Source organism: Bos indicus x Bos taurus, unplaced genomic scaffold (genome assembly GCF_003369695.1).
Source record: "Bos indicus x Bos taurus breed Angus x Brahman F1 hybrid unplaced genomic scaffold, Bos_hybrid_MaternalHap_v2.0 tig00000169_arrow_arrow_obj, whole genome shotgun sequence".
NCBI classification, from domain to species: Eukaryota; Metazoa; Chordata; class Mammalia; order Artiodactyla; family Bovidae; genus Bos; species Bos indicus x Bos taurus.
Genome location: NW_020867147.1, coordinates 22,580 through 41,354, shown reverse-complemented (window position 1 = coordinate 41,354; position 18,775 = coordinate 22,580). Strand labels below are relative to the sequence as shown.

The window sequence follows — 18,775 nt, the reverse complement described above, 5'->3', positions numbered from 1 at the left end:
AATTTTTACAAATTCTCATGGGTAGAAAAGCTTTAAAATCTTTCAGAGAGACATCTGTTCCTCCTGATTCTCAGCCACTTTCTCCCAAGGTGTGAGATTATCGGCCCGTCACCCCTTCACCACAGTCGCATGCATACTGACCTCCTCTACATCCGTGGAGCAGTTCCTCAGAGCTGGGGGAGGCTGTCCTCTGGCCTGTAGTCCTCAGCAAGTCCTCCCAATAAAAAGAACTCTCGGGAGTCATGTTTTGGGGTTTTTTTTTTTTTTTGGTTGACAAGGTCCCCTTCCAGGACACCTCCTCAGGTAACCTGCTGTTCTCATTCTCAAGGAAGACACCTGTGTTTCTCACCTCCAGTCTAGCCGGGTCATCCTGGTGTCTACTGATGGAGTCCAGTGAAGAACCGCTACTCTATTTCCCAACTTCTGGTCAAGATGTGGGTGTTGAGGAGGCCTGTGTGTGACCAAGATGGAAGCGAATGTGTGCTTCCTAGACAGAAGCAGTGAACATTTTTCTCCTTAGCAGGGAGAAACTGGCTTGAATTGTGAAGTAAGCCTCAAAGCCTTGTATAATTATCTTTTTAAAAAATTTCTAGCTCAACCTATTTAACATCATTAAGTAATACTATAGAATTGACACGAAAAGGTTATTTAGAAAATAATTTGTTAATTAAATTATATTTTTAGCAGTAATATCAAAATGTTTTTTACTTGTTTAGGACCCTAATCCTCAGGAAGGTTTCCAAACCTCTCAATGTACTTTACATGTTTCCTGAGGGGCTTCCACGGTGGCTCAGTGGTGAGGAGCCCACCTGCCAATAGGACCACATGCGGTCCTAGAGGATGCGCACGCTGCAGAACAGCTGAGCCGTGTGCCGCAACTATTGCCCTGTGCTCTAGACCCCGGGACCCCCATTACTGAAGCCAAGTGCACCGGAGCCTGTGCTCCCCAACAAGAGGAGCTACCACAGTGAGAAGCCTGTGCACCACAACTAGAGAGGACCCACCTTTGCCACAACTAGAAGAAAGTCCAGGCAGCAATGAAGACACAGCACAGTGAAAAATGAATCAGATCAGATCAGTTGCTCATTCATGTCTCTTTGCGACCCCATGAATCGCAGCACACCAGGCCTCCCTGTCCATCACCAACTCCCAGAGTTCACTCAGACTCACGTCCATGGAGTCAGCGATGCCATCCAGCCATCTCATCCTCTGTCGTCCCCTTCTCCTCCTGCCCCCAATCCCTCCCAGCATCAGAGTCTTTTCCAATGAGTCAACTCTTTGAATGAGGCGGCCAAAGTACTGGAGTTTCAGCTTTAGCATCATTCCTTCCAAAGAAATCTCAGGGCTGATCTCCTTTAGAATGGACTGGTTGGATCTCCTTGCAGTCCAAGGGACTCTCAGGAGTCTTCTCCAAGACCACAGTTCAAAAGCATCAATTCTTCGGCGCTCAGCCTTCTTCACAGTCCAACTCTCACATCCATACATGACCACAGGAAAAACCATAGCCTTGACTAGATGGACCTTTGTTGGCAAAGTAATGTCTCTGCTTTTGAATATGCTATCTAGGTTGGTCGTAACTTTCGTTCCAAGGAGTAAGCGTCTTTTAATTTCATGGCTGCAGTCACCATCTGTAGTGATTTTGGAGCCCAGAAAAATAAAGTCTGACACTGTTTCCACTGTTTCCCCATCTATTTCCCATGCAGTGGTGGGACCGGATGCCATGATCTTCGTTTTCTGAATGTTGAGCTTTAAGCCAACTTTTTCACTCTCCTCTTTCACTTTCATCAAGAGGCTTTTGAGTTCCTCTTCACTTTCTGCCATAAGGGTGGTGTCATCTGCATATCTGAGGTTATTCATATTTCTCCCAGCAATCTTGATTCCAGTTTGTGTTTCTTCCAGTCCAGTGTTTCTCATGATGTACTCTGCATATAAGTTAAATAAACAGGGGGACAATATACAGCCTTGATGAACTCCTTTTCTTTTTTGGAACCAGTCTGTTGTTCCATGTCCAGTTCTAACTGTTGCTTCCTGACCTCCATACAAATTTGTCAAGAGGCAGATCAGGTGGTCTGGTATTCCCATCTCTTTCAGAATTTTCCAGTTTATTGTGATCCACACAGTCCAAGGCTTTGGCATAGTTAATAAAGCAGAAATAGATGTTTTTCTGGAACTCTATTTATTTCAAAAGTCTCTCTGACTTTACATATAGCACACAGTGCTGTATGTCCCAGCTGGAAAGAAGAGAAAGATGATTGATCCGTCAATGTCCTGAAGATTGCCTACATTAAATACATGAATTTCCACAAAGATCTTTGTTACTTTGAGAAATTGTATTCTTCCAGTGTGCATGTTACTAACATATGTCCTACAAGGAAAGCTCTGTCCCACTGTTGCTAAATGTATTAAAATCCCTGCCTGTGCCCCTTCTATTCAATCTTGTTTGATCTTTTTTGTCTCTCAGAGATGCAAAGACACCATGATGGAATTTAAGAACTTCTTTGGATTGCATTATCCCCAAGCACCTCTTGCTCTGCTCTGTGATAACTTGCTGGGTCCTAAGGAAGAAAGAAGTCTGCAGCTGTGACGGGAGTGGCCCTCGTGCCTTCCAGGACTCTGCAGGCTGCTGTGCTGTGAACGTCACCCGTGCTGGGGACACAGCTGGTGGCCAGGCACTCGTGCTCTGTCTCTGTGCTCTCAGCATTCGCTTCAGTCTTCTCAGTCTCTGAAAAGGAATGTTGTGGAGAAGCACTTGCCTCAGTGTAGTTCATCTGTGTTGTTCTGTGTCCTGAGGACCCGCTGCTGCTCCAGTGAACACTTTAAACATCTCTGTTCTCCTTCCAAGTTCTCAAGCTGCTGCTGCCTTTCAACTCCAAGTGTCCGGTGCTTTGGGCTTTTCTCAAATGAGATTCCTGAACCAGGTGAGTTCCTCCTAGTGCAACCAGCACATGGAATAGCCTAGGTAGATGCTCAGAGGAGCCCCTGGTATCTCCACCGCTGTTCACTGTGGGGCGGGTTCCCTCTATTTACTGTGTTTCTCTGGGAGGCTGGACAGTCTGGACCTGCAGTGCTTGGCAGGCAGAGCAGGTGAAGTCATAGGAGAGTGTCTGACAGATCTAGAACTTTCACTCAGGTTCCGCTTTTAGTTGGTGGTTTGCAGTCGTAAGGGGAAATTGACAACCAGAAACCATAATGGAGAAGGACACAGCTGTATGAATGGAGAGGACACCTTCATGCAGAGTGAATGAGGAGAGCACGCTGGGGATTTCTACACTGGGAGGAAGTGAATGACTGTGGTATTTGAGTGTAACGATAATATATGCACCGGACCTCTTGCCAACTGAATAGCACGTCTTCAAGCATACCTACAATTTTTTCCAGGGAAGAAAATTCCACAACCAACGAGAGGCAGAAAATCCTTCCCAAGGATTCATCAAATCCTGAAGGATGGATTTTTTTTTTTTTTTGATCGTTGTTTTTAGGTTACTTTTTTTGAAAAAAATCAGAGTTACAAAAAGCACTTGAGTGGTTATGTTCACTTTAAGGTCCTCAGAGCAACAAAGAACATAGCTAGAGCTAGAGTATTTTTACTTCTAACGTGCGAATCCTAAAGAGGGCTCAAGGAATCGTAAAATGCATTTTTAAATTAAGTTGCCATTCAGGATTGATGTTTCTGTTTTAACAAAAAAACAAAGTAAGTCTTTTACAGTAAGAATTTAATAAAGGAAGAAAAATCATAAACTGACTAAATACAAAATATACATTTTCCCATAAGTATACATACATAATATTTTATCAACAAAATAATTTAAATATTTATAAATAGTTAAATAAATATTAAAATAGATATATAAATGTCCAGGTAGTTAAATACGTAGATAGATCAACTTTGGCATCTGTGAGGAACCAGTGCCTATAGAGTAGAACATGATGTTGCTTAATATTCCAGAAATCATTTGCCATATTGATTTATTTCAGGGCGCAATGACAGCAGAAATGAGAGTCCTTGACATGGCAGCACAGGAGGACGTGTGGTCTGTTGGTCCGTGAGAATCATTTCCGTGTTGGACCAGGTGTGTGTCAGTCCTTTCTCCTGAAACTCTCCTGCAAGTTTGTTGAGGAAGAGAAGGCTCTCATGACTTCTGCTCTGACAACCTCCCAGGCACAAGGGCTGTGTCTCTTCTCTTGCAGATAGAGAGTGAGTCTGTGGAAGTATTTCCTCACAGCCAGGCTGGAGTCCTCCTTGAGCAGGGGAGCCCCTCGCAGCCCCTCCTCCTGCGTCAGACAGGCTTGCAGGTCAGTGAGCTGCTGATCCAGCGCAGCGCGTAGCTTGTCCAGGAGGCTCTTGTCCCACGTGGCGGGCGAGCCCTCTGTGCTGAAGAGCTGGAAGGTGTGCTGGGTCACCTCGTGGAGCACAGAGATGGCTTGAGCCTTCTGCAACTGGCTGCCACCCAGAGCCTCCTGGAGGAATTCGAAGTCATTTCTGTCCTGCAGGCAGGAGGAAGGGGAGACCCTTCTCAGTTGTTGCAGGAGCATCAGGACCCTCCTGTTGGCCAGGCTGTGGGTGTGAGGCAGGTGGCAACCCAGAGAGCAGATGGCGTTGCAGCTGAGCAGCAACAGGGATAGCAGGAAGGACCAGGCTGGGGCCATCGGGGACCTTGCAGATGCTTTGGCCTGGTGAGGTGGGTGACTCTGTGAACCTGCTCTCTAGATTCTCTGAAGACCTTCCTTCAGGCCTGTGTCTTAAGTAGGAGCTCATGGTTTCCATTTTCTGAAAGTTCCCTCTTGCTTTCTACTTTTGTTTTTGCTTTTCATTTTGCACTCTCCAAATGGGTTAAGGCAGTATTTCTCAATCTTTTTTTTTTCATGTTTCCCTTCTTTCTTTTGACCACAGAGCCTTTTAAAATATTTTTTAGGTGCCCCCACTGTGAAATTTTGATAGCAGAGATAAACTGTGTATGTTTTTATGTACTCTATGGATATCTTTTCTCTGTACATAGAAAAAGAAAGTATAAATCTTACTTTTTGCATTCAATGTAGATTTAAGAATTACATAAAATTTTAAGCTATAATTTAAATGTGAAAGCTACTGATTTTTTAAATTTATTTTTTTATTGAAGGATAATTGCTTTATAGAATTTTGTTGTTTTCTATCAAACCTCAACATTAATTAGTCACAGGTATACCTATATCACCTCCCTTTGAAACTCCTTCCCATCTCCTTCCCCATCCCACCCCTCTAGGTTGATACAGAGCCCCTGTTAGAGTTTCCTGAGCCATTCAGCAAATTCCCGTTGGCTATCTATTTTACATATGGTAATGTAAGTTTCCATGTTACTCTCTCCATACATCTCACCCTCTCCTCCCCTCTCCACATGTCCATAAGTCTATTCTCTATGTCTGTTTCTTAATTGCTGCCCTGCAAATAAATTCTTCAGTACCATTTTTCTGTATTCCATATATGTGTGTTCAAATATGATATTTATCTTTCTCTTTCTGACTCACTTCAGTCTGTATAACAGGTTCTAGATTTCATCCACCTCATCAGAACTGACTCAAATGCATTCCTTTTATGGTTGAGTAATATTCCATTGTGTATATGTACCACAACTTCTTTATCCATTCATCTGTCAATGGACATCTAGGTTGCTTCCATGTTCTGCTAAGTCACTTCAGTTGTGTCCGACTCTGTGCGACCCCAGAGACAGCAGCCCACCAGGCTCCCCCGTCCCTGGGATGCTCCAGGCAAGAACACTGGAGTGGGTTGCCATTTCCTTCTCCAATGCATGAAAGTGAAAAGTGAAAGTGAAGTCGCTCAGTCGTGTCTGACTCCCAGCAACCCCATGGACTGCAGTCCACCAGGCTCCTCCATCCAAGGGATTCTCCAGGCAAGAGTACTGGAGTGGGTTGCCATTACCTTCTTCTGCTTCCATGTTCTAGCTATTGTAAATAGTGCCACAACGAACACTGGGATACATGTGTCTTTTTCAACCCTGGTTTCCTCAGGGTGTATGTCTAGGAAGGGGATTGCTGGGTCATATGGTAGTTTTATTCCTAATTTTTAAGGAATCTCCATACCATCTTCCCTAGTGGCTGTATCAATTTACATTCCCACCAACAGTGCAAGAGCTTTCCCTTTTATACACATCCTCTCCAGCATTTATTATTTGTAGACTTTTGGATGATGGCCATTCAGACCTGTGTGAGGTGATATCTCATTGTGGTTTTAATTTGCATTTCTCTAATAATGAGTGATATTGAGCATCTTTTCATGTGTTTCTTAGCCACCTGTATGTCTTCTCTGGAGAAATGACTGTTTAGGTCTTTTACCCACTCTTTGATTGGGTTGTTTGTTTTACTGGCATTGAGTTGTATGAGCTGCTTGTATATTTTGGAAATTAACCCTTTGTCAGTTCTTTAATTTGCTATTATTTTCTCCCATTCTGAGGGTTGTCGTTTCACCTTGCTTATAATTTCCTTTGCTGTGCAAAAGCTTTTAAGTTTAATCAGGTCCCACTTGTTTACTTTTGGTTTTATTTCCATTACTTTTGGAAGTGGGTCATAGAGGATCTTGCTTTGATTTATGTCATCGAGTGTTCTGCCTCTAAGAACATCGAGTGTTTTCCTCTAAGAGTTTTATAGTTTCTGGTCTTATATTTAGGTCTTTAATCCATTTTCAGTTTGTCTTTGTGTATGTGTTTGGGAAGTGTTCTAATTTCATTCTTTTATATGTAGCTGTCCAGTTATCCTAGCACCATTCATTGAAGAGGCTGTCTTTGCCCCATTGTATATTCTTGCCTCCTTTGTAAAAATAAGGTACCCATAGGTGCATGGGTTTATTTCTGGGCTTTCTATCTTGTTCCATGGGTCTATATTTCTGTTTTTGTGCAGTAACATGCTGTTTTGATGACTGTAGCATCACAGTATAATCTGAAGTCAGGAAGAAATAGAAATTATGAACAACCCAATTAGAAGCACTGTAACTGCATTCTTCTTTCTCAAGACTGCGTTGGCTATTTGGGGTCTTTTGCGTTTCCACAAAAACTGTGAAATTTTTTGTTCTAGTTCTGTGAAAAATGCCATTGGTAATTTGATAGGGATCACATTGAATTTGTAGACTGCATTTGCTAATATAGTCATTTTGAAAATATTGATTCTTTCTACCCAGGAACATGGAAAATCTCTCCATCTGTTTATGTCATCTTTGATTTCTTTCACATGTCTCATAATTTTCTGTGTAAAGTTCTTTTGTCTCCTTAGGTAAGTTTATTCCTAGATATTTAATTCTTTTGGTTGCAATGGTGAATGAGATTGATTCCTTAATTTCTCTTCCTGATTTTTCCTTGTTAGTATATAGAAATGCAAGTGATTTCTGTGTATTGATTTTGTATCCTGAAACCTTACTAAATTCACTGATTAGCTCTAGTAATTTTCTAATACTATCTTTAGGGTTTTCTATGTACAGTATCATGTCATCTGCAAATAGTGAGAGCTTTACTTTATCTTTTCCAATATAGATTCTTTTTATTTCCTTTTCTTCTCTGATTGCTGAGGCTAGGACTTCCAGAACTATGTTGAATAATGGTGGTGAAAGTGGACACCCTTGTCTTGTTCCTGATCTTAGCAGGCATGCTTTTAGCTTTTCACCATTGAGAATAATGTTTGCTGTAGGCTTATCATACATGGCCTTCACTATGTTGAGGTAGGTTCCTTCTATGCCCATTTTTTGAAGAGATTTAATCATAAATGGGTGCTGAATTTTGTCAAAGTCTTTTTCTGTGTCTATTGAGATGATTATGTGGTTTTTATCTTTCAGTTTGTTAATATGGTATATCACATTGATTGATTTGCATATATAGAAGAATCCTTGCATTCCTGGAATAAACCCAACTTGATCATGGTGTATGAGCTTTTTGATGTGTTGCTGAATTCTGTTTGCTAAAATTTTTGGAGGATTTTTGCATCTATGTTCATCAGTGATATTGACCTGTAGTTTTCTTATTTTGTGTTGTCTTTGTCTGGTTTTGGTATCAGGGTGATGGTGGCCTCGTAGAATGAGTTTGAAAGTGTTCCTTCCCCTGCAATTTTTTGAAAGAGTTTTAGAAGGATAGGCATTAGCTCTTCTCTAAATGTTTGATAGAATTCTGTGAAACCATCTGGTCCTGGGTTTTTTTTTGGTGGGGGGGGAGATTTTTTTTATCAGACCTTCAGTATCAGTGCTTGTAATTGGGTTGTTCATTATTTCTATTTCTTCCTGGTCCAGTCTTCAAAGATTGAACTTTTCTAAGAACCTGTCCATGTCTTCCAGGTTATCCATTTTATTGCCATATAGTTGTTCATAATAGTATCTTAAAATCCTTTGTATTTCTTCATTGTCTGTTGTAACCTCTCCTTTTCATTTCTAATTTTGTTGAATTGATTCTTCTCTCTTTTTTCCTTGATGAGTCCAGCTCATTTCAGTTCAGTTCAGTTCAGTCACTCAGTCGTGTCCGACTCTCTGTGACCCCATGATCACGGCACGCCAGGCCTCCCTGTCCATCACCAACTCCTGGAGTTCACTCAAACTCATGTCCATCGAGTGGGTGATGCCATCCAGCCATCTCATCCTCTGTCGTCCCCTTCTCCTCCAATCCCTCCCAGCATCAGGGTCTTTTCCAATGAGTCAACTCTTCCCATGAGGTGGCCAAAGTATTGGAGTTCCAGCTTCATCATTAGTCCTTCCAATGAACACCCAGGACTGATCTCCTTTAGAGTGGACTGGTTGGATCTCCTTACAGTCCAAAGGACTCTCCAATACCATAGTTCAAAAGCGTCAATTCTTCAGCGCTCAGCTTTCTTCACAGTCCAACTCTCACATGCATACATGACCACTGGAAAAACCAGAGCCTTGACTAGATGGACCTTTGTTGGCAAAGTAATATCTCTGCTTTTCAATATACTGAGTCCAGCTAAAGACTGCAATTTTGTTTATTTTCTCGAAGAACCAGCTTTTAGTTAGTATTAATTTTTACTATTGTTTCTTTCATTTCTTTTTCATTGATTTCTGCTCAGATCTTTATGATTTCTTTCCTTCTACTAGTTTTGGGGGATTTTTGTACTTCTTATTCCAGCTCTTGTAGGTGTAAAGTTAGGTTGTCTATTAGATGATTTTCTTGTTTCTTGATGTAGGATCATATTGTTATAAACTTCCGTCTTTGGACTGCTTTTGCTGCATCCCATAGGTTTTGAGTTGTTGTGTTTTCATTGTTATTTGCTTCTAGAAATTTTTTATTTCCCTTTTGATTTCTTCAGTAATCTGTTGATTATTTAGAAATGTGTTATATAATTTTCATGTGTTTGTGTTTCTTACAATTTTTTTCTTGGAATTAATATCTAGTCTCATAGTGTTGCGGTCAGAGAAGAAGCCTGATACGATTTCAATTTTCTTGAATTTACCGAGGGTTGATTTGTGACCCAAGATGTGGTCTATCCTGGAGAATGTTCCATGTGCACTTGAGAAGAAGGTGTATTCTTCTTAATTTGGGTGGAATGTCCTGAAGATATCAATGAGATCCATCTCATCTAATGTATCACTTTAAGACTTGTGTTTTCTTAGTAATTTTCTGTTTTGATGATCTCTCCATTGGTGTGAGTGGGGTGTTAAAGTCTCCTACTGTTATTGTGTTACTATCGATTTCTCTTTTATGTCTGTTAGTGTTTGTCTTATGTATTGAGGTGCCCCTATGTTGGGTGCATAGATATTTACAATTGTTATGTCTTCCTCTTGGATTGATCTGTTGATCGTTATGTAGTGTCCTTCCTTATCTCTTGTAATCTTCTTTAAGGTCAGTTTTGTCTGATACGAGGATTGCTACTCCAGCTTTCTTTTGCTTCCCATGTGCATGGGATGTATTTTTGCATCCTCTCACTTTCAGTCTATGTGTGTCTTGAGGTCTGAAGTGGGTCTCTTGTAGACAGCATATATATGGGTATTGTTTTTGTATCCATTCAGCCAGGCTGTGTCTTTTGGTTGGAGCATTTAATCCATTTACGTTTAAAGTAATTATTGATATATATGTTCCTATTGCCATTTTCTTAATTGTTGGGGGTTGATTTTGTAGATCCTCTTTCCTCTGTTGTATTTCTTGACTATATAAATCCGTTTAACATTTGCTGTAAAACTGGTTTGGTGGTACTGAATTCTCTTAACTTTTGCTTGTCTGAAAAGCTTTTTATTTCTCCATCAATTTTGAATGAGATCCTTGCCAGGGGCAGTAGTCTTGGTTGTAAAATTTTCCCTTTCAGTCCTTTAAATATATCCTGCCATTCCCTTCTGGCCTGCAGAGTTTCTGTTGAAAGATCAGCTGTTAAGCAATGGGGTTTGCCTTGTGTGTTACTTTTTCTTTCTCCCTTGCTGCTTTTAATATTCTTTCTTTGTGTTTAGTCTTTGTTAGGTTAGTCAGAGAAGGCAATGGCATCCCACTCCAGTACTCTTGCCTGGAAAATCCTATGGACGGAGGAGCCTGGAAGGCTGCAGTCCATGGGGTCGCTGAGGGTTGGACACGACTGAGCAACTTCACTTTCACTTTTCACTTTCATGCATTGGAGAAGGAAATGGCAACCCACCCCAGTGTTCTTGCCTGGAGCATCCCAGGGACGGGGGAGCCTGGTGGGCTGCTGTCTATGGGGTCACACAGAGTCGGACACGACTGAAGTGACTTAGCAGCAGCAGTTACATTAGTATGTGTCTTGGTGTGTTTCTCCTTGGATTTATCCTGTATGGGACTCTTCGTGCGTCTTGGACTTGATTGACTAGTTCCTTTTCCATGTTGGGGAAATTTTCAACTATAATCTCTTCAAAATTTTTCTCATACCCTTTCTTTCTCTCTCTCTTCTTCTTCTGCTGCTGCAGCTGCTGCTGCTAAGTTGCTTCAGTCGTGTCCAACTCTTTGCAACCCCATAGATGGCAGCCCACCAGGCTCCCCCGTCCCTGGGATTCTCCAAGCAAGAACACTGGAGAGGGCTGCCATTTCCTTCTCCAATGCATTAAAGTGAAAAGTAAAAGTGAATCGCTCAGTCATGTCCAACTCTTTGCAACACCATGGACTGCAGCCTACCAGGCTCCTCTGCCCATGGGATTTTCCAGGCAAAAATCCTGAAGTGGGTTGCCATTGCCTTCCCCGTTCTTCTTCTGGGACCCCTATAACTCAATTGTTGGTGCATTTAGTATGGTCCCAGAGGTCTCTGAGACTCTCCTTAGTTCTTTTAATTCTTTTTACTTTATTCTGCTCTTCAGAAGTTATTTCCACCATTTTACCTTCCAGCTCACTGATTTGTTCTTCTGCTTCAGATATTCTGCCATTGATTCCTTCTAAGAGTATTTTTAATTTCAGTAATTATGTTGTTTGTGTCTGTATGCTTATTCTTTAATTCTTCTAGGTCTTTGTTAATGGATTCTTGTTTTCTCCCCATTTCCCTTTCAAGACTTTTGATGGTCTTTACTATCATTATTCTGAATTGTTTTTCAGGTTGTTTGCCTATTTCCTCTTCATTTATTTGGACTTCTGTGTTTCTAGTTTGTTCTTTCTTTTGTGTAGTATTTTTCTGCATCTTCATTACTATTTTTTTTTAATTTATTTTGTCTGAGGTCTCGTTTTCCCAGGTTTCAAGGTTGAATTTGTTCTTCCTTTTGGTTTCTGCCCTCCTAAATTTGGTCCAGTGGTTTGTGTAAGTTTCTTATAGGGTGAAATTTGTGCTGAGTTTTTGTTTCTTTGTTCTTCCTCTAATGGGCAAGGCTGAGTGAGGTGGTCGTCCTGTCTGCTGATGGTTGGGTTTGTATTTTTGTTTTGTTTGTTGTTTAGATGAGGTGTCCTGCACAGGTTGCTGCTGGTGGTTGGGTGATGCTGGGTCTTGTATTCCAGTGCTTTCCTTTGTGTGAGTTCTCACTATTTGATAGCCCCTACGGTTAGTTCTCTGGTAGTCTAGGGTCTTGGAGTCAGTGCTCCCACTCCAAAGGCTCAGGGCTTGACTTCTGGTCAGGAACAAAGATTCCACAAGTGGTTTGTTATGGCATTAAGTGAGATTAAAACAAATATCCAAAAATGAGAAACCAAAGATGAATCCCAGACATTGGGAGTTACAAAATCAGGTAAATAATAATTAAAATAATGGAATATGCACATATACAGATACACCCATGAGCAATGTCAAAACAGTCCAACAAAACTAAAGTACAATAGACTGGCCCGGTGAACAAAGGAAATCAAAAATTATATTTACCAGTTAATCCAAAACTAACTAAAGCACAGACTGAAAAACAAAGCTAAAGCAAGGTGCCAAGTAGGGAATAAAGCAATGAAAACAAAACTAAGAAATATGTTGAGAGAAAAGGAAAGAAAGAAGTGAAAGAAAGAATAGATATGCAAAGTTAAATAGAGGTAGGTGAAGAAGATTTATATACATTAAAAATTAACTGCAAGGGGAAAAGAGCAGAAGGAAAGGCACACAAAGGAATGAGTGTAGAAATAATATAATACGTTTAAAAAATTAAAAGTTAAAATTATAAAAAAGAGAAAAGAGAAAAAAACAGAAAAATAAAGAAAACAGGAGAAGAAAACAAAAGGATAACTCTGCAGAACTGCAAAAAGCCTAGCGTAGATGCAGAGGCCTCTACCAATAAAAAGTGTGACCGAATATACACGCATATGTATACATCCATAAGCAAAATCAGAACAGTCCACCAAAAACAAAGTACTATAGACTGACCCAGCACACAAAGGAACCAAAAAGTGTATCTACCAGAACAACACTAAGAAAGCTACTGAATTATACTTCAACTTTATAAAAAATATTCCGAGTGAGTTTTAATGTCATGTGTTTACTTATATGAGTAGGAATGTATCAAATTACATGTGCAAATAGAACTTACATAAATACTTTATAATAATACCAAGGTATAGACACTCTTAAAAGTCATTCACAGCTGCTCAAATCATTGAATAACTTAAAATAGTTCTTTAATATTTATTTTAGGTACTTAACATTGAATTTTTTTTCATATCAGAACGTAATTTTTCGTTTTACTTCATGATAGATATTTATCTGGATATTATCAACTTTTTTTTTTCTGTTCAACACTTGGATATATTAACAGCTATAGTAGAATTACATAAAAATATATATTTTTGTATTTTATTTACAAATATAAAATTTTCCATTTTTTAATTTCTGGAGCCCAAATCACACTGAGGTTCAAACATAAGCAACATGCCCAAGACATCCAATGGTTGCTCATAAGTATGGAAAGGCCACCTCTCACAAGATGACTTTGAGATCAAGCAAAGGATGGAGAGAAAGTCCTCTAGTGAACCATCAAGTCGCCTTAGGTTGCACCACTGACCTTGTATACAATTTGTTTATATTCCATAAACTCAATCTCAATGCTCCTCTTATGTATGCTACACAAGAAATGCCAAAGAGAGAAATAAATACTAAGGAGTCCGATTTTGTTGTATCAGATTGGGTTTTGAAGTGTAATAATAAATCATTGTAATGACAAGCTTTGTTCATGTTTCAGAAAACTAATGTCTGCATGTGTGGAAGCATATCATCCCCAGTGAGAAAGCATGATTTAGGAATCACCATCCATGTGAATCTCTGTCTCTGTACATTTGCATTAAATTTCATATTTTCCAAATGACTTTCAAGTTACAATCCAAATCTATTCTTTTAAATAAAAGGAAACCATCTTTGTAATTAATTCAGAATGCAGAAAAAATTGATTATTTCATGGGAAGATTTAACTTTTGGCTCTGCTCCTGAATTCTTCTGATTTTACAGTGGATTTTATGTTGTCTTGTCCCCTTATGTTCCAAACTTCAAATAAGAGATATGTGACCATCTTTGGCAAATCAGCTCTGTAGTGACTGAACTCTGTCTTCTTCTCTGTGGTATCCTCTGTACCAGGCCCAGTGTAATCGCTCAACAGGTTGTTTCGTGGTTATTTACTTATTTATTCACTTCTGGATGCACTGGGTCTTCACTGCTTGCCTGGACTTTCGTCAGCTGTGGCAAGTGGGGATCGCTCTTCCTCGCAGTACCCGCTTTACTTGCTGTGCAGTCCTCCTCAGGCTGTAGCGTGCAGGCTTCAGGAGTTGCAGCGTGTGGACTCTAGAGCAGGGTCTCAGTAACAGGGGAGCACTGTCTTAGTTGTTCCGTGGCAGGTGGACACTTCCTGGACCAGGGATCGAATCTGTCTCTCCTGAAGAAAGATTCTTCTTCACTGCACCATCAGGGAAGTCCTCAACAAGTAATTGTAGCTAAAGCAGTTTCTCAGATTTCCTCCTACTACTGGAAGGCATTTACAAATGACCCAGCTATTTTGCTTCATCTGGGCCCTATTTCCTGGAATTATAATAGACAGCATCTGGTATTTCCACTCTATTCCTGCTGGTACCAGTCATACTGAGTTTGTTGCTAAAACCACTAGGCGTCTCCTTCCTTGAAGGCACATGTGGTCTGGGGATTCAAGTAGCAAGTGCAACATGCTTTTCAGCCTTTGCCCAGCACTATGTTAAACTCAGGAGGATGCCTCACCCCTAATTGTCCTCAACTAGGTCATGATTCCAGAAAACATCTACTTCTACTGCATTGACTGGGCTAAAGCCTTTGACTGTGTAGATCACAACAAACTGTGAAAAACTCTTCAAGAGAAAGGAATACCAGGCCACCTTACCTGCCTCCTGAGAAATCTGTATGCAGGTCAAGAAGGAACAGTTAGCACCGGACATGGAACAAAAGACTGGTTCCAAACTGGGAAAAGAGTACATCAAGACTGTATACTGCTAGTCTGCTTATTTAACTTATATCCAGAGTACATCATGTGAAATGCCAGGCTGGATGAAGCACAAGCTGGAATCAAGATTGCTGGGAGAAATATCAATAACCTCAGACATGCAGATGACACCACTCTTACGGCAGAAAGCAAAGAGGAACTAAAGGAACACTTTCTCTAAAGATGAAAGTGAAAGAGGAGAGTAAAAAAGCTGGTTTAACACTTAAAACATTCAGAAAATGAAGATCATGGCATCTGGTCCCATCACTAGGGGAAAGAATGGAAAGAGAGACAGACTTTATTTTCTTGGGCTCCAAAATCACTGCAGATGGTGACTGCAGCCATGAAATTAAAAGACACTTGTTCCTTGGAAGAAAAGTTATGACAAACCTAGACAGCATATTCAAAAGCAGAGACATTACTTTCCCGACAAAGGTCTGTCTAGTTAAAGCCATGTTTTTTCCAGTAGTCATGTATGGATGTGAGTGTTGGACTATAAAGGAAGTTGAGCACCAAAGAACTGATGCTTTCGAACTGTGGTGTTGGAGAAGACTCTTGAGAGTCTCTTGGACAGCAAGGAGATCCAACCAGTCCATCCTAAAGAAAATTAGTCCTGAATATTCATTGAAAGGACTGATGCTGAGGCTAAAACTCCAATACTTTTACCACCTGATGTGAAGAACCGACTTATTAGAAAAGATCCTGATGCTGGGAATGATTGAAGGCAGGAGGAGAAGGGGATGACAGAGGATGATATTATTGGATGGCATCACTGACTCAATGGACATGAGTTTGAACAAGCTCTGGGAGTTGGTGAAGGGCAGGGAAGCCTGGCATGCTGAAGTGCATGGGGTCGCAAAGATTTGGACACGACTGCAGGACTGAATTCAACTGAGGTTATGACAGGAAAGAACATGCCCGGTGTGATATACAGAGCCATGTATCTGAACTCAAACTCTCCCTGAGGCTCATAGCTGAGAGCAACAAGGCAGTTTACCACAATACTCTTGGTGTATCTTTACCAACATGGCAATTAGTAATACAGTGATCCAGATACTTCAGATAATCCTCACAAAGAATGATGAATGATCATTTTCATGCTCCATTTTATTCCACTGCATTGGCTGTTGAATTCCATTTCAATATGTTTTCCAGTATTTGACACGTAATAATTAAAGCCTTATGACAGGTTGAAAATCTAGAGTTTGGATATGAATCCCTGATTTCCTTTTTTTTAGTCTGCTAACCTGCTCATTTTTTTTTTTTTTCCTGGCTCAGGGTGACTATATTCTTACAAGCATGTAGACTTTAAAGCCCTTTATGTTCTGAATGGTTCAGACAGTTCAGTTCAGTTCAGTTGCTCAGTTGTGTTCGACTCTTTGCGACCCCATGAATTGCAGCATGCCAGGACTCCCTGTCCATCACCAACTCCCGGATTTCACCCAGACTCATGTCCATCGTGTCGGTGATGCCATCCAGCCATCTCATCCTCTGTCTCTCCTTCTCCTCCTGCCCCTAATCCCTCCCAGCATCAGAGTCTTTCCCAATAAGTCAGCTCTCCGCATCAGGTCACCAAAGTATTGGAGTTTCAGCTTCAACATCAGTCCCTCCAATGAACACCCAGAACTGATCTCCTTAAGGATGGACTGGTTGGATCTCTTGCAGTCCAAGACACTCTCAAGAGTCTTCGCCAACAGCACAGTTCAAAAGCATCAATTTTTAGGCACTCAGCTTTCTTCACAGTCCAACTCTCACATCTATACATGATCACTGGAAAAACCATAGCCTTGACTAGACGGACCTTTGTTGGCAAAGTAATGTCTCTGCTTTTTAATATGCTATCTAGGTTGGTCATAACTTTCCTGCTAAGGAGTATGCATCTTTTAATTTTGTGGCTGCAGTCACCATCTGCAGTGATTTTGGAGCCGAAAAAATTAAGTCTGACACTGTTTCCACTGTTTCTCTATCTATTTCCCTTGAAGTGTTGCGACCAGATGCCATGATCTTCATTTTCTGAATGTTGAGCTTTAAGCCAACTTTTTCACTCTCCTCTTTCACTTTCATCAAGAGGCTTTTTAGTTCCTCTTCACTCTGCCATAAGGGTGGTGTCATCTGCATATCTGAGGTTATTGATGTTTCTCCTGCAATCTTGATTCCAGCTTGTGCTTCCTCCAGCCCAGTGTTTCTCATGATATACTCTGCATATAAGTTAAACAAGCAGGGTGACAATATACAGCCTTGACGTACTCCTTTTCCTATTTGGAACCAGCCTGTTGTTCCATGTCCAGTTCTAACTGTTGCTTCCTGACCTGCATATAGGTTTCTCAAGAGGCAGGTCAGGTGTTCCCATCTCTTTCAGAATTTTCCACAGTTCGTTGTGATCCACACAGACAAAGGCTTTGGCATAGTCAATAAAGTAGAAATAGATGTTTTTCTGGAACTCTCTTGCTTTTTCAATGATGCAGTGGATGTTGGCAGTTTGATCTCTGGTTCCTCTGCCTTTTCTGAAACCAGCTTGAATATCTGAAAGTTCACAGTTCACATATTGCTGAAGCCTGGCTTGGAGAATTTTGAGCATTACTTTACTAGCGTGTGAGATGAGTGCAATTGTGCAGTAGTTTGAGAATTCTTTGGCATTGCCTTTCTTTGGGATTGGAATGAAAACTGACCTTTTCCAGTCCTGTGGCAACTGCTGAGTTTTCCAAGTTTGCTGACATATTGAGTACAACACTTTCGCAGCATCATCTTTCAGCACTTGAAATAGCTCAACTGGAATTCCATCGCCTCCACTAGCTTTGTTTGTAGTGATGCTTTCTGAGGCCCACTTGACTTCACATTCCAGGATGTCTGGCTCTAGGTGAGTGATCACACCATCATGATTATCTTGGTTGTGAAGATCTTTTCTGAATGGTTAGCACCCCACAAAATTCATATCTTGAAGTCCTAAACCCCAAACTAATCATATCATGTGACAGACCTTTGGGGATATTCTTAGAGTGTGGGGATGGAGACCTCACAAAAGAAAATAGTGCCCTTATAAAAGAGGTGGATATAAACTACTCCCTCTCCTGCCCTGTGATCATACAAGGAGAACTCTGCAGTGTGAGACCTGAAGCAGGCTCTCACCACAACTGGACCATACTGACATCCGGTTCTCGGATATCCAGACTCAAGAACTAACTTGCAGCAATACATTTCTGATCTTTGCAAATACCCCGTCTATGCTCTTTTGTTGAAGAAGCTTGAATACTAAGATATAACATGCCATATTTTATCCTAAGAATACCTCCAGGAGTCTGTAAAAATACCTGAAAAGAGAAATCAACTTCCTCAACCCCATTTCCTAGACATTTCTTCTAGGCTGTAACATTTCTTGAGTTCAATCAATATTCATGTAACATCAATTCACAAGGATGGTAATGTTAGGAGAAACAATAATACCAACATCTGTTAATAGATATGATGTGATAACACAATAGCTTAAATATTCTTCATGGTTCTACCAGGGAGGATATGATGAACTACTGTGTGAGAGAATTTTTAAAGATCATTTGCAGAAATATTTTCTTCAAGTTTGCATTTTCAATATTTGAAAAGTGTAGAGTGGAAGACCCACTGTCCACTTTTAGTTCAGTGATTCTCAAGTACTTGCAAGGAGCTGCCTGATCACTCTTTCCTTGTCTCCCTCAGGTAATAAGGAAACACTTTGTCTACACTTGTAGATGTTTTCCTCATTGGCCTATGCCTTTGGGAGTCAACCTAAATGCTTCTTTCAAATAGTCTATGATGCTGTGAACTCTGAGTGACAGCTCTGTCATCTTCCCCAAGCTGAAACTGTGATATAAGAGTTTGTCAGAGTGTGTGCAACAAGAACATTGGATTTCCCCTTGCACACCCACCCAGAGCTTCATTAGGACAAATAGTGCAAAAATGAAAAAATGGTCTTGTGCACTGAACTTGTCTTCT

The 18,775-nt window shown here is 40.7% G+C and overlaps 1 protein-coding gene across 1 annotated transcript; it reads right to left on the bottom strand.

The window, feature by feature from the left end:
- Nucleotides 1-3,978: 3,978 nt before the first annotated feature.
- On the bottom strand, nt 3,979-4,964 carry LOC113888607 (interferon alpha-A). The gene has a single exon (XM_027535645.1). It carries the CDS (start codon nt 4,645-4,647, stop codon nt 4,078-4,080), a length of 570 nt encoding a protein of 189 aa, XP_027391446.1. The 5' UTR covers nt 4,648-4,964; the 3' UTR covers nt 3,979-4,077.
- Nucleotides 4,965-18,775: the final 13,811 nt, after the last annotated feature.